The 18,388-nt window shown below is 46.1% G+C and overlaps 1 protein-coding gene across 3 annotated transcripts in view; it reads right to left on the bottom strand.

Moving 5' to 3' along the window:
- The window catches only part of INPP5F (inositol polyphosphate-5-phosphatase F), a 100,662-nt gene that overhangs the window by 45,196 nt on the left and 37,078 nt on the right, over positions 1-18,388 (bottom strand). For all 3 annotated transcript variants that reach the window (XR_012780425.1, XM_075534505.1, XM_075534504.1), the window contains exon 3: positions 3,075-3,211. Coding sequence is in view for 2 of the 3 variants with exons in the window: in XM_075534505.1 (XP_075390620.1) it covers positions 3,075-3,211 (137 nt within the window). In the remaining variant the exon portion in view is untranslated. The remainder of the gene's footprint in view (positions 1-3,074; positions 3,212-18,388) is intronic.

Genomic DNA, 18,388 nt, shown 5'->3' with positions numbered 1-18,388 from the left:
CACCGACCGTTTCTCTTGAGAGAAATGAGCACCAAATAACCCCCCCCCCAGTAGGATCTGAAAGTTCTTTCTCTGAGTTGCTGTTTCACCCTTCACCAGCAAGAGTTAACCATCTCAACGTTAAACAGGGCTCTTTGATGGACCTGCTGGGTACTTCTGACTGCTCAGCTGTAGGAGCCAAGGGCTCAATAGAAAATAAATGTCTAGAAAAATCATGATGCAACATTACGTACAAATGTGCTTGATACAATTGACAGGTGTGGATTGTTACAAGAGCTGTAAGAGCCCCCAACAAAATGATGGGGAAAAAAAAGACAAAAACACACTTAACTTTGTTAATGTAGAGGGAAACCTGGCGGGGTAGTGGTTAAACCAGCAGTCCCCAACCTTTGGGGGGTTGAACAACCCTTTTACAGGGGTCGTCCAATTTATAACAGTAGCAAAATGACAGTTATGAAGTAGCAACAAAAACAATTGTATGGTTGGGGGTCACCACAACATGAGGAACTGTATGAAAGGGTTGCGGCATTAGGAAGGTTGAGAAGCACTGGGTTAAACCCTCAGCTTCTAACCACAAAGGTTGCAGGTTCAAAGCTGCTCTGCAGGAGAACGATGTGGACGTTGGCTTCTGTAGACTTACAGCCCGGGAAGCCTCGTGGTGCACTTCTACTTTGTCCTGCAGGGTTGTCAGGAGTCAGAATCAACTGGATGCCCGTGGGCTGTCTGTCTATTTTACCTGTCATGGGGGCAGGGGAGGCGATTAATTTTTATATGTTTATTTGGAGATAATCTCTTTCACTGTGTATGGAGAAAGGAAAAGTCTAAAGGACAAATCCTTAAAATTTAAAAACTATTTACTCTTTTGTGTTTCAAATCTCCATGTCCATGTTGTTTTCTCAAGCACCCCACCCCACATCCCCGCCGTCCCAGGGAAACAATGCTCAGCGGCTTCTCCAAGAAAGGTTACAGACTGGTGGCCAAGGAAACTATCAGATGACCTCTCTGGAGCATGCACACGGGTTCCCAACTGCCCTGGATAAGCAGTGACCATTTCCCTAGGATTGGAAGTGCTGAACCAACACCCGCACTCAGCTGCTTACAGAAAGGCTAGAGCTGCGAGTCTACCCAGAGTGCTGCGGAAGAAAGGTGGGGAGCACTGCTTCTGCCAAATCAACACTGAAAACCCCGTGGAACACAATTCTACTCTGAGACCCGGGAGGGCACTGTGAGTGCGAGTCCACTCAAAGCTAACTGCCAGACTGGCTGGAAAGTTGCATGGCTCTAGTCTACGGAACTGTCGAAGCCAGTGGTTCTCGGCCTTCCCAATGCTGCGACCCTTTAATATAGTTCCTCATGAGGTGGGGACCCCCGTACGTGGGCGTATCTGCATGTGGACAGGCCCGCCTGGAGACGGATAGAGGAGCGGTGTCTCGGTTCCTAAGACCATTGGAAATATGGTCTTAGGTGACCCCTGTGAAAGGGTCATTCGGGCCCCAAAGGGGTCACAACCCACAGCTGGTTTTGAACTGCTGGCCTTGTGGTCAGCAGCCCAACATGTTATGCATTTACACCCCAGGGCTAAGCCTAGTGAGTTGTAAAACTGAATCCTCTCATGAATGTTCCATATGCTTTATTTGCATGGTCCCACCCCCACAAGGGTACCAGACACCTTATTTGCTTCATTAGCTAGCGATTCACTCCCTTTAGGCCACAAGTACCTCATTTGCATAGTCGCAGGTCCAGTCATTTGGTGGCAGTTACAAACCAGTGGCAAGAAAGGCCACAAGAAAGCCATCTACAGTTTAATGGCCGTATGACATTCTAATCCAAACTGTCAGCTGGGGTCCACATACTCCTTTGTGGTAATGGCCATCACATATTTCTGGGGGTCCTAGACCCTTACAGCTGTGCCTTCTGGGTAATGGAATGCAGGCAGCCCTCTGTTTGTGCTGGTCTGCTAACGCAGAAGCAGGCGGTGCCAGGACTATTCACGTACCGTACAGCTTTCTGCTCACCCAGCAGCGGCCCCGTGAGGGCTGCCTGCCTTCTCACAGACTGCTTGATAGCCTTTCCCTCAACTGTAAAGAGGACACTCACTGCAGGGCAGGCCTCACTGAAGCATCTATGTCTTTGACATTGCTTGACTTTGTCACAGCCAAAGACACACAGTGCACAAACATTGTGAAGGCTTCCTTTTTTTAAAAAACATTTTATTAGGGGCTCATACAACTCTTATCACAATCCATACATATATATACATCAATTTGATAAAGCACATCTGTACATTCATTGCCCTAATCATTTTCAAAGCATTTGCTCTCCACTTAAGCCCTTTGCATCAAATCCTCTTTTTTTCCCCTCCCTCCCCACTCCACCCTCCCTCATGAGCCCTTGATAATTTATAGATTATTATTTTGTCATATCTTGCTCTATCCACCGTCTCCCTTCACCCCCTTCTCTGTTGTCCGTCCCCCAGGGAGGAGGTCACATGTAGATCCATGTAATTAGTTCCCCCTTTCCAACACACTCACCCTCTACTCTCCCAGCATCGCCCCTCACCCCTGGTCCTGAAGGTATCATCCACCCTGGATTCCCTGTGCCTCCAACTCCCATATGCACCAGTGTACAACCTCTGCTCTATCCAGTCCTGCAAGGTAGAATTCGGATCATGGTAGTTGGGGGAAGGAAGCATTTAGGATCTGGGGGAAAGCTGTATTCTTCATCGGTGCTATATCGCAGCCTGACTGGAGATCCCCTCACAGAGGGGTCTACGGGAGGAGATGAGTCAGTCAGGGTAAAGGTTTCTTTAAACAAATTTAATCTAACATCCTCAAAGTGGCGCCCCTCTATTCCCGTCACTGTCCACTCATGGAAGCTCCAGTCTCTCTGAACCCTCTTAAATGCAGAGATGTGCAAAACCATACCCTAGTTCGTGCCTCCCCTCCCTGATGACACACATTCTGCCTTCTGGTCAGACAACAGAGGCCATCCACCCACCCCCACTGGAACCAAATCCTCGCCTTTGCGGCGACATTTTGATCCCACGGCTGACCAGGGCTCAGGTCTCCCCTTACCTCCAGCTCGAGTTCCTGCGGCTCCATTTCCGAGAGCGAAAGCACGGCGATTTTGGTCACTTTACAGACCTCATGGCCCCCCGGGAGGCAGCCCACCACTGCCTTCTGCCGAATTAGGATAAGCCACCACGGGAGGTCTGAAAGAGAAGAGGCCGATTAACAGCTGTTCCACACAAAGTGCCACTGTCCATGCCAGATGGACAACCACCAGCAACCCCAGGGCATACCCTGGTGAGGGACGACCTATTAAAGCACCTCACAACCGTCTCAGCGTGTGCACCATGTGCCCCGGAGCTGGCGCTGACTTCTTGTGACACTAAAGGACAGAGCAGAGCTGCCCCCTTGGGGTTTCCTAAGCTTCTTGTCTTTTCTGCCACAGAGCAGCGGGTGGGTTGAAGCAGCAAGTACGGAACAACTGTGCCACCCCGGCTCCCTTCACTCCGAATTACCCTCCGCCATCCCGTCTATGCCATGGCACAGCGCCCCTAGAGGACAGACTAGAACTGCCCCTACAGGTCTCCAAGGCTAAGCTAGTCTTTGTGGAAGCAGACCCGCAGCATCATTCACCCAGAGTGACTGGTGGGTTTGAACCACTGACCTTTTGCTAGTGGTCCAGTGCTTAACCACTGTGCCAGCAATCAGCCACCAGGGTGGGGGGAAACGACCAGTGTGACAGCCCATCCTGGGAGGAAATAGGCTCGCCCAAGGTGGTGGGACTACAAATGGGCAAAACCTCTTGCGGGGAAATTTCCCAACACCTTGTAACAAACAGTCCAGGCAGTGCCAGGGCTACTGATGCCCAGCTTACGTACAAGCAACCCCATAGCTGTGCACCGACCCCTGAAAAGCCCATTATGCTAAAAATTCAAGGCAAACACAACGATTTGTCCTAAACATTTTTGATGCACATGACAACATCATTATGATTACCGTTTTATGGCAAAGATTTTTTTAGTGCATCTGAAAATGTCTCTTTAACACTTTGTACGCATAGAAAGACACACTATCTGCTCAGACAAACATTTGACTTGCTGATGTTAGAGGCAAGCATCACCTGTTGACTTTTATTCCAATCCAACTTCAGGACAGTTTTAGGGACGGAACTAGTTCATCATCTGGGAACATCCTGTGTGCGGGTCAGTCAGAGAGACCACCATAACATCACCCAACTCAAACTCACGGCCATTCAGTCGACGCCGACTCACAGTGACTCTCTAGGACAGGGCAGAACCACCCCTGTGGGTTTCAGAGACTGTAACTCTTTATGGGAGTAGAAAGCCCCACCTTTTCCCTCAGAGTCTCTGGTAGCTTAGAACTACAGACTTTACAGATCGCAGGCCCACTCGTAACCACTACACCACTAGGGCAGGTTTCCTCCGTCCTGTAGGGTCACTATACCAGGAACCCTGGTGGTGTCGTGACTATTTGTTGGGTTGCTAACCTAGAGGCCAGCTATTCAGAACCACCAGCAGCTCCATGGGAGGAAGATGAAGCGTTCTACTCTCATAAAGCGTTACAGCACTGATTCTCGACCTCCCTAATGCCGCAACCCTTTCATACAGTTCCTCATGGGGTGGTGAGCCCCCAACCATAACATTATTTTTATCACTACTTCATAACTGTCATTTTGCTACTGTTATGAATCGGGTGACCCCTGTGAAAGTTCAAGCCCCACAGGTTGAGAACATCTGTGTTACAGTCTCAGAAGCTCACGGAGACAAATGATGTTACTGTTAGTCGACGCTGAGCTGATGGCAGCCAGTTGAGTTGGACTGGACGGGAAGGCAGTGCCGTAGGTGGGTCTGGCTGATGGGTTCGGAATAAACCAGCTTTTAATAAGACAGGTCACCTTGGGCGTGGCTGGAGATAGTCAGGGGAAGAGGAGGAGGACTGGAGAAGCCACCCATTAGGACCCTGTGGTCAAGCTCCTGGTCAGGACTGGCTTCCACAGGGTTTTCCTCCTCTTTCCTCAGTGGATTGGATCATTCCTTCTCTTCCCGTGGGCCCTGATCCTACCACTTCCTGAGCTGCATCTCAGGCCCGTGCTTTCTCCGTAAGAAGGCAACAAGGCCACAGCTCGTGAGACGCACCCACACACAGTCGGCCTCCTCCCAAGTGCCTGCAGTCTGCCGCTCTGAGGGAAAAGAAGCTTTACATGGAGACTAGGATGGATGAGGAAATCGATACGTATGGGCTTATAATCAGAGTACACTAACCTTTACATTTTTCTTCTTTGGAACATGGTATGCTCATGAGTGAATTGGACATTTCCCCCTCCCCTCCCTCCTTCCTTTCACGTTTCCTTGACAAAGCATGAGGCAGCACATGGGTTGAATTTAATTATGCGAGACTCAATCTTCGGCATAGCAAAACAGAGTCAAAAGGCAAACTAGAAAAAATACCTTGGCAGCTTTTTGACTAGTCTTGTTTTTATGGAGAGCTCCTAAGATCTGAAAAGGAAAATGAGCAAGAGACAGGACGCACCAATCAGTGAATCAGAACCACAAACAGCTGGCACGCGTACAAGGGCTCACACCGGTGAGATGCAAAAACGTACCCCTACCACACTCGGGAAATACCGAAAAGCTTATTAGGTGCTTTACGTAGTTATGGGTGAACAGATGTTTGCTGTTGGGAGGATGTAAATTGGTCTGATCTTTATGGGGGCAATTTAGGGATATCTATCAAAACCACACAACCCTGCCATCTGTTGACGTGCCAATTGCAGCTGTAACTTATCCTGAAGGTGCGCTCACACATCAGGGGAGCTACCTCCATTCAAGGTTATTCTCAGCAGTGGGGTTTATAATAGAGCGAGCATGGAAGTGACCTAGAATTCTACTAATAGAAAACAGGCCACATAAACGATGCTCCCGAGCACAACATGGTGGGGGCTTTGTTTTGTTTTTAATTAAAATAACTAGACGAAGATCCTCTCTAGGTACTGTTTTACAAAGACCTCCAAGATATATTTTTAGGGGAAAAATGTAAGGTGTAGAATACTAAGTAATGTGCTAGCTTTTATGAAAAAAAAAAACAGAGAGTATGCATGAATATTTGCCTTTGTAAATGCCTCAGAAAGCACTAGAAGGCCCCTGCTCACTATCATGATCCCAATTCTACCTTACAAATATGGCTAGACCAGGGAATGTACACTGGTACAGATAAGAGCTGGAAATGCAGAAAAGCCAGGGCAGATGATTTCTTCAGGACCAGTGGTGTGAATGGGGATACTGGGAGGGTGGAGGGAGGGTGGGTTGGAAAGGGGGAACCTATTACAAGGCTCTACATGTGACCTCCTCCCTAGGGGAGCAGACACCAGAAAAGTGGGTGAAGGGAGACATTGGACAGGGCAAGATATGACAAAATAATAATTTATAAATTATCAAGGGTTCATTACGGAAGGGGGAGCAGGGAGGGAGGTGAAAAAATGAGGAACTGATGTCAGGGGCTTGGGTGGAGAGCAGATGTTTTGAGAATAATGAGGGCAATGAATGTACAAATGTGCTTTACACAATTGATGTATGTATAGATTCTGATAAGAGTTGTATGAGCCCCTAATAAAAGGATTAAAAAAAAAGGCGCTGGAAGGAGTGACAAGAACTAGTGACAATGGCAATGGGTCGAATGGGAGCGTAGGGACTAGGTAGATGGGGCGGGAGTTGGGGAGACGTGTCACTGAATTATCTTTTAAATCCCAAACCAACCCATTGCCATCCAGTTGCTTCTGACCCCCTGCCACCCTCTACTACTATTTAAATGGTCAAACCACGCGCGCATGTGTTGATATAATGACTGTTAATTGCCATGTTGCTGGTTAGTATTATTTATTCAAAATTTTCATTTTAAAAAGTTCCTCTTCAGAAACAATGCAACTATCCACTGCAGGACGCCTGGGCAAGCACAATGTCGTCTGCCCGACAACGGAATGTGATTCAGCCACAAACAGGGATGAAGTCCTGACACACTCACTGTACAACATGAAACTTGAAGCCATGATGCTGGGTGACAAAGCCAGTAGTAAAATAATCCTGTGACTCCATTTACAGGACATGTCTAGAACAGATGGGTTCTCAGAGAAAGGAGGAGGAGGAGCCATTACAAGGAACTAGGTAGGGGAAAGGGGGCGCACTTTCTCTTTTTCTCACACTTTATTTTTAAAGTGAGGAAAAAGGAATTAGATAGTGGCGAAGGTTACAAAACCAGACAAAGATACCAAAATCCAGCCAATTTGTGAAGGGTGAATTTCATGACTTGTGAATTATACCACTTTAAGAAGTTCCTTCTGAAGAACCACAGAAGAAGAGGTTAGGAGTCCCACCTAGGAGAGGAGAGAATCAAAACTAAAAAGTGTATTTTCTACCAAAAACAGAGGTTGTAAGTGAGGCCAATCTAGTAATTCTTCTTTTTCCAATCGTTTTATTAGGGGGTCATACATCCCTTATCAAAATCAATACATATATCAATGTGTAAAGCACACTTGTACATTCATTGCCCTCATCATTCTTAAAACATTTGCTCTCCACTTAAGCTCCTGGCATCAGCTCCTCATTTTTTCCCTCCCTCCCCGCTTCCCCCTCCCTCATGAACCCTTGATAATTTATAAATTATTATTTTGTCATATCTTGCCCTGTCCAACGTCTCCATTCACCCACTTTTCTGTTGTTCATCCCCCAGGGAGGAGGCCACATATAGATCCTTGTAATCGGTCCCCCCTTTCCAACCCACCCTCCCTCCACCCTCCCAGTATCCCCACTCACACCACTGGTCCTGAAGGGATCATCCACCCTGGCTTCACTGTGTTTCCAGTTCCTATCTGTACCAGCGTACATCCTCTGGTCTAGCCAGATTTGTAAGGTAGAATTGGGATCATGATAGTGGCGGGAGAGGAAGCATTTAGGAACTAGAGGAAAGTTGTATATTTCATCATTGCTACATTGCACCCTGACTGGTTCATCTCCCCAAGACCCTCTGTAAGGGGATGTCCAGTGGCCTACAAATGGTCTTTGAGTCCCCATATTGCACTTCCCCGCCTTATTCACTATGGTAAGATTTTTTTTGTTCTGATGATGCCTTATACCTGATCCCTTCTACACCTCATGATCGCACAGGCTGGTGTGCTTCTTCCATGTGGGCTTTGTTGTTTCTGAGCTAGATGGCCACTTGTTTACCTTCAAGCCTTTAAGACCCCAGATGCTATATCTTTTGATAGCCGGGCACCATCAGCTTTCTTCACCACATTTGTTCACGCACCCATTTGTCTTCAGCAATCATATCAGGGAAGTGAGAACACAATGATATGACTTTTTGTTCTTTAATGCCTGATAACTGATCCCTTCGGCACCTTGTGATCACACAGGCTGGTGTGCTTCTTCCATGTGGGCTTTGTTGCTTCTCAGCTAGATGGCCGCTTGTTTACCTTCAAGCCTTTAAGACCCCAGACACTATATCTTTCGATAGCCAGGCACCATCAGCTTTCTTCACCACATTTGCTTATTCACCCACTTTGCCTTCAGCTATTGTGTCAGGAAGGTGAGTATCAGTGAATGCCAATTTAATAGAAGAAAGTATTCTTGCATTGAGGGAGTACTTGATTGGAGGCCCAATGTCCTTCTGCTACCTTAAAACTAAACCTATAAATATATGCACATAGATCTATTTCTCCATCCTCATATATAAATGTATTTACATATGTACATGCCCTTATTTAGACCTCTTTAAATGCCCTTTGCCTCCTATCTCTTCCCTCTATTTCCTTTGACTTTCCTCTTGTCCCACTATCATGCTCAGCCTTCATTTGGGTTTCAGCAGTCTATTAATTCTTAAGACAAATAACCAGCAAATCAAAATAAAGCCAAGGTAAATCGATGGCCATCAAGTCAACTCTGATTCCTAGCTTCCACGTCTGTACCTCTTTATAGAAGCAGACTGCCACAGTTTTCTCCCCTGAGTGTCACCAGGACCTCGACTATATGGTGTAACAGAGGTCAAAGATAATCTAATCTAGCAGGCTCAGATGGCATAAAATGCCTTTCACTTCAATAAACATATGACAATGAGAGGGAAGGAATGTCAATTTTGTAACCCTGGCTCCTCCAAGACAAGGAAACTTGACTTCCCCAGCAAGATAAGAACACAGATAAGGAAGTGGCTATTTTGAAAAGTGTGACCACTGGGGCAAACTAAAACAATAGTCCTGGAAGCTAGGCCTCTGACCTAACCATGCATGTTAAGCAATCCTTTTTATTTTTATTAATCTAAGGTCAGCAGTTCAAACTCACCAGCCTTTCTTCCAGGGGAAAATGAAGCAGTACAGATTTACAGTCTCTGGACTCTTCATGAACTGGTCTGCTCTGATCTACAGGGTCCCTGTGACTCGGAATCAAGTGGCTGTCAGTGGGAATCCTATTAAACCATCCGGTTGATGGTTTTGACTGGCAGTGACCATGTACAGGGTTTCCAAGAGTGTTCATCTTTTGGACCACCTACTGCGGTTAGCTCTCAGCGCCTAATCCAGAGCACCACCAGGGCTTCTTGGGATTCACACAGGGAACATATAAATCCATTCCACGTGTTAAAAAATGTAGATATTATTGATGAGCCTATTAAGACACAAGTAAAATAAGGGTTTCTAGGGAGTGAAGTGGGGAAGGGAGCTGATATCAAGGAGTTCAAGAAGGAAGAGAATGTTTGGAAACTGATTGTGGTAGCAATCGAACAATACTGCTCGATGTGATTGAACTATGGAGCCATATGATATCTGTATTAGCTCCCAATAAAATGGCTTTTTTTTTGGGGGGGGGTGTAGATATTTTAGACCAATATTTCTTTTATATGCCAGTAGGGTGGACAGTCACACAGATAGAAATACGGGGGTAAGGGCTTTCATTCAAAGATTTGCATTCTTTTCTTGAATGAAAATTTCTACCTCACAATACCCTTTCAAGCGAAGCACTTGTTCTTCAAGACTAGCAACCAAACCTTTCCCAGGACTATGGTTTGGTCTTGTCCCATGGCTCACGCTGGCTTCCTATCAGGTTTTCTTATCTTGCTGGGCAAGCCCGGCTTCCTTGTCCATATCATCCCCCACCCCCACCAAGAAGCCAGACTGACAAAAATGTTATTTTCCTTCATGTATTTATTAACTTGAAAAAGTACTTTTATGACATTTTCCCTGGCTAGATGCAATTATTTTTTAACTGTCCTATACCACATAACCAGAGATTTCAATGTGACTTTAATTGAGCTGAACTTCACCAATCCCAAACCCATGGATATTACTGAAATCTAACCCAAACACCGTGTTAAGAGTTTTCTCCTATAAGGAGACCACCAGAATGGGGAGTAATCTTTATTCTTGGAATTCATCTATCTAATTTTAATTGAGAGCTGAAAAATTATTCTCCCCCACCACCACCCCTTCGCACATAACCATAGCTTTTAAATTTTTATTTTATTTTTTCATAGTTTCTTTTGTACTATCCATTTCCACTAAAAGCGGAAATCAAACCGCAGCCACTGAGCTGATGCCAACTCCAGAGGGCGTAGTGGAAGTGTCCCTGTAAGTCTCTGAGACAGGAACTTTTTGCAGGACTAGAAAGCTGCATCTTTCTCCTGTGGAGCGGCTGGTGGTTGTTTGTTTTTTCCTGGGTACAGTGTACTTTATTGATGGTACATGGCAAGGTCGGGCTCTCTAAGCCCCTCCCCTTCCTTCAGGGGTCTGGATGTTATATTCTCAGTATGTTGGGGGATTGAATTGGGGGCAAAGTCTCCCCAGCAGGTGAGGGCCTCTCTTCCTCTAGTGCTGTTGCTGAGGCTGCTGGTTCAGGGGGCTCTCACACCTTGGAGGCCATGTGGACCATGAGGTCCACCACCCTGTTGCTGTAGCCAAATTCATTGTCATACCAGGAAATGCGCTTGACAAAGTGGTCATTGAGGGCAGTGCCATCCCCAGCCTCAAAGGTGGAAAAGTGGGGGTCACTGTTGAAGTCACAGGAGACAAGCTGGTCCTCAGTGCAGCCCAGGATGCCCTTTAGGGGACCATCGGCCGCCTGCTTCACCACCTTCTTGATGTCATCGCACTTGGCAGCTTTCTCCAGAAGGCAGGTGAGATCCACGACGGACACATTGGGGGTGGGGACACGGAAGGCCATGCCAATCAGTTTCCCATTCAGCTCCGGGATAACCTTGCCCACAGCCTTGGCAGCGCAGCTTTCTCCAGAAGGCAGGTGAGATCCACGACGGACACATTGGGGGTGGGGACACGGAAGGCCATGCCAATCAGTTTCCCATTCAGCTCCGGGATAACCTTGCCCACAGCCTTGGCAGCGCCAGTAGATGCAGGGATGATGTTCTGGGCAGCCCCACGGCCATCGCGCCAGAGTTTCCCAGAGGGGCCTTCCACGGTCTTCTGGGTGCAGTGATGGCGTGGACTGTGGTCATGAGTCCTTCCACGATGCCAACGTTGTCACGGGTGACCTTGGCCAGGGGGCTAAGCAGTGGGTGGTGCAGGAGGCATTGCTGACCATCTTGAGGGAGTTGTACTTCTCGTGGTTCACACCCATCACAAACATGGGGGCATCGGCAGAAGGGGCAGAGATGATCACCCTCTTGGCACCGCCCTTCAGGTGAGCCCCGGCCTTCTCCATGGTGGTGAAGACACTGGTGAACTCCATGACATACTCGGCACCGGCCTCGCCCCACTTGATGTTGGCGGGATCTCGCTCCTGGAAGATGGAGATGGCCTTCCCATTGACGATAAGCTTCCCATCCTCAGCCTTGGCAGTGCCATTGAACTTGCCGCGGGTGGAATCATACTGGAGCATGTAGACCATGTAGTTCAGATCAATGAAGAGGTCATTAACGGCAACAATATCCACTTTGCCAGAATTGAAAGAAGCCCTGGTGCCCAGGCACCCAATGCAGCCAAATCCATTCACTCCGACCTTCACCATCATGCCTCAGGGATGTGGCTGGGGCTGCACGGGAACGGGAGAGGAGGCTGTCTGTCGCACGAGGAGGAGCAGAGAGCCTGGCTGGTGGTTTTAATTCACTGACCTTGTGGTTAGCGGCCCAACACATTACCTACTATGCAACTACGCTCCTCCTTGGGGATGAAAGAGCCGGTTAATCTGCCTACCTTTCAAAGCGAAGCTTGTCTGGCAACTGTTCATTCTGCTGCTACTAAAGTTCCCATGGAAAAGCGACACTGACTCACGGGGAGAGCATCTCTCAAGAAGAACTCCGAACAGGCTGGATTTCAGAAGGACCAAGTGGTGCACTTGGAACCTATGACTAAGTTTAAATCCCTCATTTGAAACTGTTCTGCGGGGGGGGGGGGGTTGGCGGTGGAGGGGGTGGGGGTAGCTGATACCAAGGGCTCAATAGAAAGTAAGAATGATGGCAACATATGTACAAACATGCTTCATACAGTTGATACATGGATTGCTATAAGTGTTGTAAGAACCCCAAATAAAATGATCTCTTAATTTAAAAAAAGGAATGTAGGGAATGAATACGGAGTATAATCCATGTCACGATGGTGCAAGCACAAATCAAAGGTACATTTTGTGATAACAAGCAAGCACTGTCCAGACAAAACAGCCGAGCTTAAAGATCAAACTTTCCCTGTCATTACGGCAGGTACATACAAGTGTGAGGACAGAGGCATCAAGCTAACAAAACCCAGTACCAGGAAGTATTTAATTAATTCAACAACAACAGGATCTGCCATTGCGAGAAATCTTCTACAAGCTTAACAAAGCTCATCTCGTTTGCAACTATAAAACTAGCTAAGTCTGACTTAGGAGGTACTTGCTGGACAAAATGAGGTCTTGTATCAAAGTGCATTTGCCAGATAATTATGGCCTCTCTGCCGTCCTAAGTTCCTAGAATGTCTTCTTTTATGTTCCCTAGCAACTCTACTAGACTAATACTTGATACCTACTAAACTCCAACATACGACAGATATCCTCGGGATTTTAACTCAGGATGCAGGTTTCTCAGCATGAAGAGAAATCACTGCTTTGAGAGGTGATATAGGATGCTCTCAAGGTAGGAAGCCATCAGTGTCTACGAGAGGGTCCCAAACCTGTAAAAAACCTGATAACCAAGTCAATTAAACAAATAATATTCATTTTCTATTCTGGGTTGGCTGACAATGGTCAAATCTAAGTAAGAAACTACTATATGTATCGAGCCTAACTTTTCTTAAACACAACACTTCTAGATTTAGTAATAACTTTATTGTAATTATTTTAAAAATAATAAAAGAGGGAATAAATACAGAAAGGAACCTATCTAGCTAGGAGAGATGATGTCTTGATACATGCTACAGTACAGATAGAGTTGAAGACATGATGCCGAGCAAAATAATCACTTGTATAACCTTACATTAAAAGGAAAGGCAAATGTATGGGGCCAGTTCCTTAGTGGCTACCAAGGTGGAAGAGGGAGGAGTGGAGGGAAGTGGGGCACAAACAGCGATGGGAAAATTTTACCAAGGGTACTACATAACCAATTGGTGGAGTTGCTGTCAGTAAGTTGTACACCTGTAAAAAGCTGTGTGGTAGCTATACAAGGTAGGCTTCAAAAAGCTTAAAGAAATGAGAAGCTGATACCAAGGGCTCAAGTAGAAAGAACGTGTTTTGAAAATGATGGCAACACATGTACAAATGTGCTTGAAACAATGGATGGATTGTGATTAAGAGTTGTAGACCCCCCCGATAAAATGACTTTTTAAATTTTATGGAAAAGTGGAATTAAGAGATAATGTTTACATGAACTTTTGAAGCCCCCTCATATTTACAATGATGACAAAAAATCATGAGCGGAGAAGCTGAAGCTGCCTGTGTACAACAAACATCTCATGAAATTTGGTTCCTTGCTTTTGAGTTTTACGCTCAAAGTCTCATAAGACAGCCAAGTTAATTGGCCTACTAACATGTTTAGTGTGTCTGTTCTATCTCCTATTTCATTGAGTGGGGTCTGGTGTCTTAAAAGCTTAAAAGCAGCCACCCAAGGCACAATACAAGGTCTCTATTCACCTGGAGCAACAGAAGAAGGAGGAGATCCAGGAGGACAAGAGGATGTGGAATGTGTGCCTAACTCACCCACCGACCACAGCCTCCTTTGTTGTGAGTCCAGAACTGGGTGGCGTCCAGCTACCGTTACTAAACATTTTGATCAAAGATTCCACAGTAGAATCCTGATCAGAGCGGGGACATGCAGAACAGATTCTCATGGACTCTGGACTTTCTGGAGCCATGTAGGATGGATAAACCACAGACACCATTCCCCAGAGATCATCTTTAAACCTTAAGCCAAAAAAATCTCCTGAAGTAATCTTAAAACCAAGTACCATATATACTCCAGAATATCAGCTGAGGCACCTAATTTTACCACAAAAATTGCATTAAAAATGTGCCAAACGCCCCTCCCCACAGAAGAATTTACTTCAGAGGACAGCAGTGAAGATACAGCTCAGGAGAGGGACTTGTCTGATCAGAGCACACAGGAACAAATGAAGGGGGAGGAAGAGAGAGTGGAGCACATCCTGGCCCACCAGGCCTTGAGGACAATATCCCTTCTCAGAGCAGCCAATGCACACAGAGAACCATATGGCCAGCCTCACCATGAGACACAACATCCCTCATTGACCCATAACCCTATGGGGAGAACACTGGAGACACGTGTGGGAATTGCACCTGATCTGACCCCACCACACCAAGTCAAACACTAAGGGAGTGAAATAGAACAGCAAGGGGAAAGAGAGCAACAGAGTCCCCAGGGAATACAAAAAAATAGACTTTGGGGCCTGGGTGTGGCACCCCATCAGACTGGACCAGAAAATACTCCTAAAGGTCAACAAACAGACCTTGAACTATTTACAGGCTTTTCTTTTTTTGTCATTGTTTTTTTTTGTTGTTGTTGCTGTTTTGTTTTCTTTGTTGCTTTGTTTTGCTGTGTCTTGTTTTTTGTGCATACATTATCTCTGCAAGTCTATCTAGATAAGATAGGCTGGATAAGCAATCTGGAGGAGAAAACAACGGGACTGACAGTTCCATGGGAACATGGGAGAGGGAAAGGCTGGGGAAAGGAAGTAGGTATTAACAAACGGAGGGACAAGGGAACAACAAGTGATCCAAAATCAGTGACGAGGAGGGTGTAGGAGGCCTGGTAGGATTTGATTAAGGGCAATGTGACTGAGAGGAATTACTGAAACCTAAATGAAGTCTCAGCATGACAGCGGAACAAGAGGAAAGCAAAAGGAAAAAGAGGAAAGACCTAGGTGGAAAAGGACATTTATAGAGGTCTAAAAAACAGGCATGTACATGTGTAATTATATGTGTATCTGGTGATGGGGATATAGATCTATGTGCATATATTTAAAAGTTTAGTATTAAGGTAGCAGATGGACATTGGGCCTCTACTCACATACTTCCTCAATGCAAGAACACTTTGTTCTATTAAGCTAGCATTCCATGATGCTCACCTTCCCCACATGATCGCTGAAGACAAAGCGGGTGCATAAGCAACTGTGGTCAAGAAAGCTGGTGGTGCCCGGATATCAAAAGATATAGGGTCTGGGGTCTTAAAGGTTTGAAGGTAAACAAGTGGCCATCTAGCTGAGAAGCAACAATGCCCACATGGAAGAAGCACACCAGTCTGTGTGATCACAAGGTGTTGATATAATGTTATCAGGCATCCAAGAACAAAAAGTCATATCATTGAGAATGTGGGGGAATGAGGAGTGGGGACCCAAAGCCCATGTGTAAGCAACTGGACATCCCCTTGCAGAAGGATCGTGGAGAGGAGATGAGCCAGTCAGGGTGCAGGTAGCAAGGATGAAACATACGACTTTCCTCCAGTTCCTAAATGCTTCCTCTGTCCCCACTATCATGATCCCAATTTTAGCTTACAAATCCAGCTAGACCAGGGGATGTACACTAGTACAGACAGGAACCGGAAACACAGAGAACCCAGGACAAATGATCCCTTCAGGACCAGTGGTGAGAGTGGTGATACCGAGAGGGTGGAGAGAGGGTGGGGTAGGAAGGATGAATCTATCACAAGTATCTACACATAACCCCGTCCTTCAGGGACGGACAACAGAAAAGTGGGTGAAGGGAGACGGATAGTGTAAGACATGGCAAAGTAATAATACTTTATAAACTATCAAGGGTTCATGAGGGGGAGGACAGAGAGGGAGTGGAAAAAATGAGGAGCCGATACCAAGGGCTCAAGTAGAAAGCAAACGTTTTGAGAATGATGATGGCAACAAATGTGCTCGACACAATGGATGGTGGATGGATGGATGGATTGTGATAAGAGTTGTACAAGCCCCTACTAAAATGATTATTTTAAAAATCTGCTGAAAACTTGGCTTATCCACGAGTATATACAGTAACAGTTTAGTTTAACTAGCAAAAACATTATGCTATACATAATCAAATTGACACTAGCACCTTGATAGAAACCTTAGGGTGCTGGGAGTTTCTGCTAACGAAGGAGTACAATTCTAGGGGGAAAACCCCTCAAGATCAAATTCCCCGCCGTCTAGTCAATTCCAACCCATAGGACTGCCCCTGTGGGTTTCTAAGTCTTTGCCGAAGTGGAAAGCCTCATCTCTCGCTCCTGGAGCAGCTGGTGGTTTTGAACTGCTAATCTTGAGGCGAGCAGCCCAACACATAACCCACTACACCACCAGGGCCTCTAACTCAGACAAAAGAACATGAGAATGGCGGAACAACTTGAAGAACGTCATGTCACTGAACGGTGTGTTAAACTGCGGAACTGGTCTGTGTTCTGCTGCACATATTCTCAACAATGACAACAACAAAATAAAATGCACAAAGAAAAGAGAACTGACTTTTTAAAAAGTAAAAACCGTCTGTACCAAAGAGCTATCCTGTTTTGTTTTCAAGAGCTTTATCTATTTATTCACTCATTCATAAGCTTCACCCATTCAAAATATAAATCTCAATGGTTTTCATAAATTCATAGCTCTACAACCATCACAATCTTTATCTGTTTTTAATCATCTGAGCTGCCAAAAACTTCTATTTAAAGAGAAGGATGATAGAGAAGGCGGGCCCCAGGGACATCCAGAGCTCTCAGGGCCCGGCCTTCCTGCTCTCTGTTTCTCTCTAGAGAAACGGCATTTTCCAAAGGCCTCTATGGAAAGGACAGAAGCAGTGTTCATGACACTCAATTCATTCATACCGAAAACAGAAAACACTTTATGCCATGAAATCCTATCAAGAGAAAGTTTCCACAGACGGCAAGCACCCAACTCACACTTTTCAGATCCAAGCACCCTGCCTCTTGCCATGTGAGTGGCTGAGCCGTCGTCACCAGAGCAAAGGGGGAAGAGCAGATGGCAGGCACCCCCTTAATGAACGACGTCTAGTTGAGTGACCTGTGTCTGCACTGAGCAGTAATGCACTTAGTTACTAACCAAGAGCCTCTTTTGCCAAATCAATCAAGATCCCTGACAATTTTCTCCTCAAACTACTCCTGAATGTACCTGTCTTTGCTCGGGAACGGGTTTGCTTTTTAACTTCAGCTGATTCTCCCTGAGCTCATTTTCTTCTTAAATTTGGCTTGTCCTCTTCACAACAGATTTAAACTAAAAGAGCTTTGTGATTCACTTAAAATTTCCAGCTCACAATCTCCTCAGATATCATTGTAAAGATGTGTCTACATGACATGTCTACATTAAGTCTGCAAAAAATCCATAGAAGAGATGCATCAGTCGTGTGGGAAACTCTCTCTCCTTATTCCCCGTTCTCAGCTCTCTTCCACTCCAACATATGGCGCCCTCGTGCGCGCGCGCACACACACACACACACACACACACAGCCACTCTCTCACACACACACAGGAACTCACACATACACACAGGTGCAGGCGAGAAGCACTTAAACACACTACATGTTCATGAACAGGTGCACCCGAGAGTGCATACACACACACACACACACACACACACACACACACACACCACGTCGGGCCCTCTGTGGATGCCACAGTCCCCATACTTTTCTTCAGTGCGTAAGCCTGCGACCACAGAACACTGTTCTCCCCCATTCCTTTCTACCCTCATGGCTCAGTCTTATTCCGTGGCAGTCTCCAGCACGCACTCCATAGAGACTTGTTAAAGGGACCCTGATTCTACCTTACCAATCCAGGTAGCTCAGAGCATGGACACTGGTACAGACAAGAGCTCACAACACAGGGAATCCAGGACAGATAAACCCTTCAGGACCAATAATGAAAGTAGAAATACTGGGAGGGTAAAGAGAAGGTTAGGG

This window comes from Tenrec ecaudatus, chromosome 16, assembly GCF_050624435.1.
Source record: "Tenrec ecaudatus isolate mTenEca1 chromosome 16, mTenEca1.hap1, whole genome shotgun sequence".
NCBI classification, from domain to species: Eukaryota; Metazoa; Chordata; class Mammalia; order Afrosoricida; family Tenrecidae; genus Tenrec; species Tenrec ecaudatus.
This window is presented reverse-complemented; position numbering and strand designations above follow the sequence as displayed.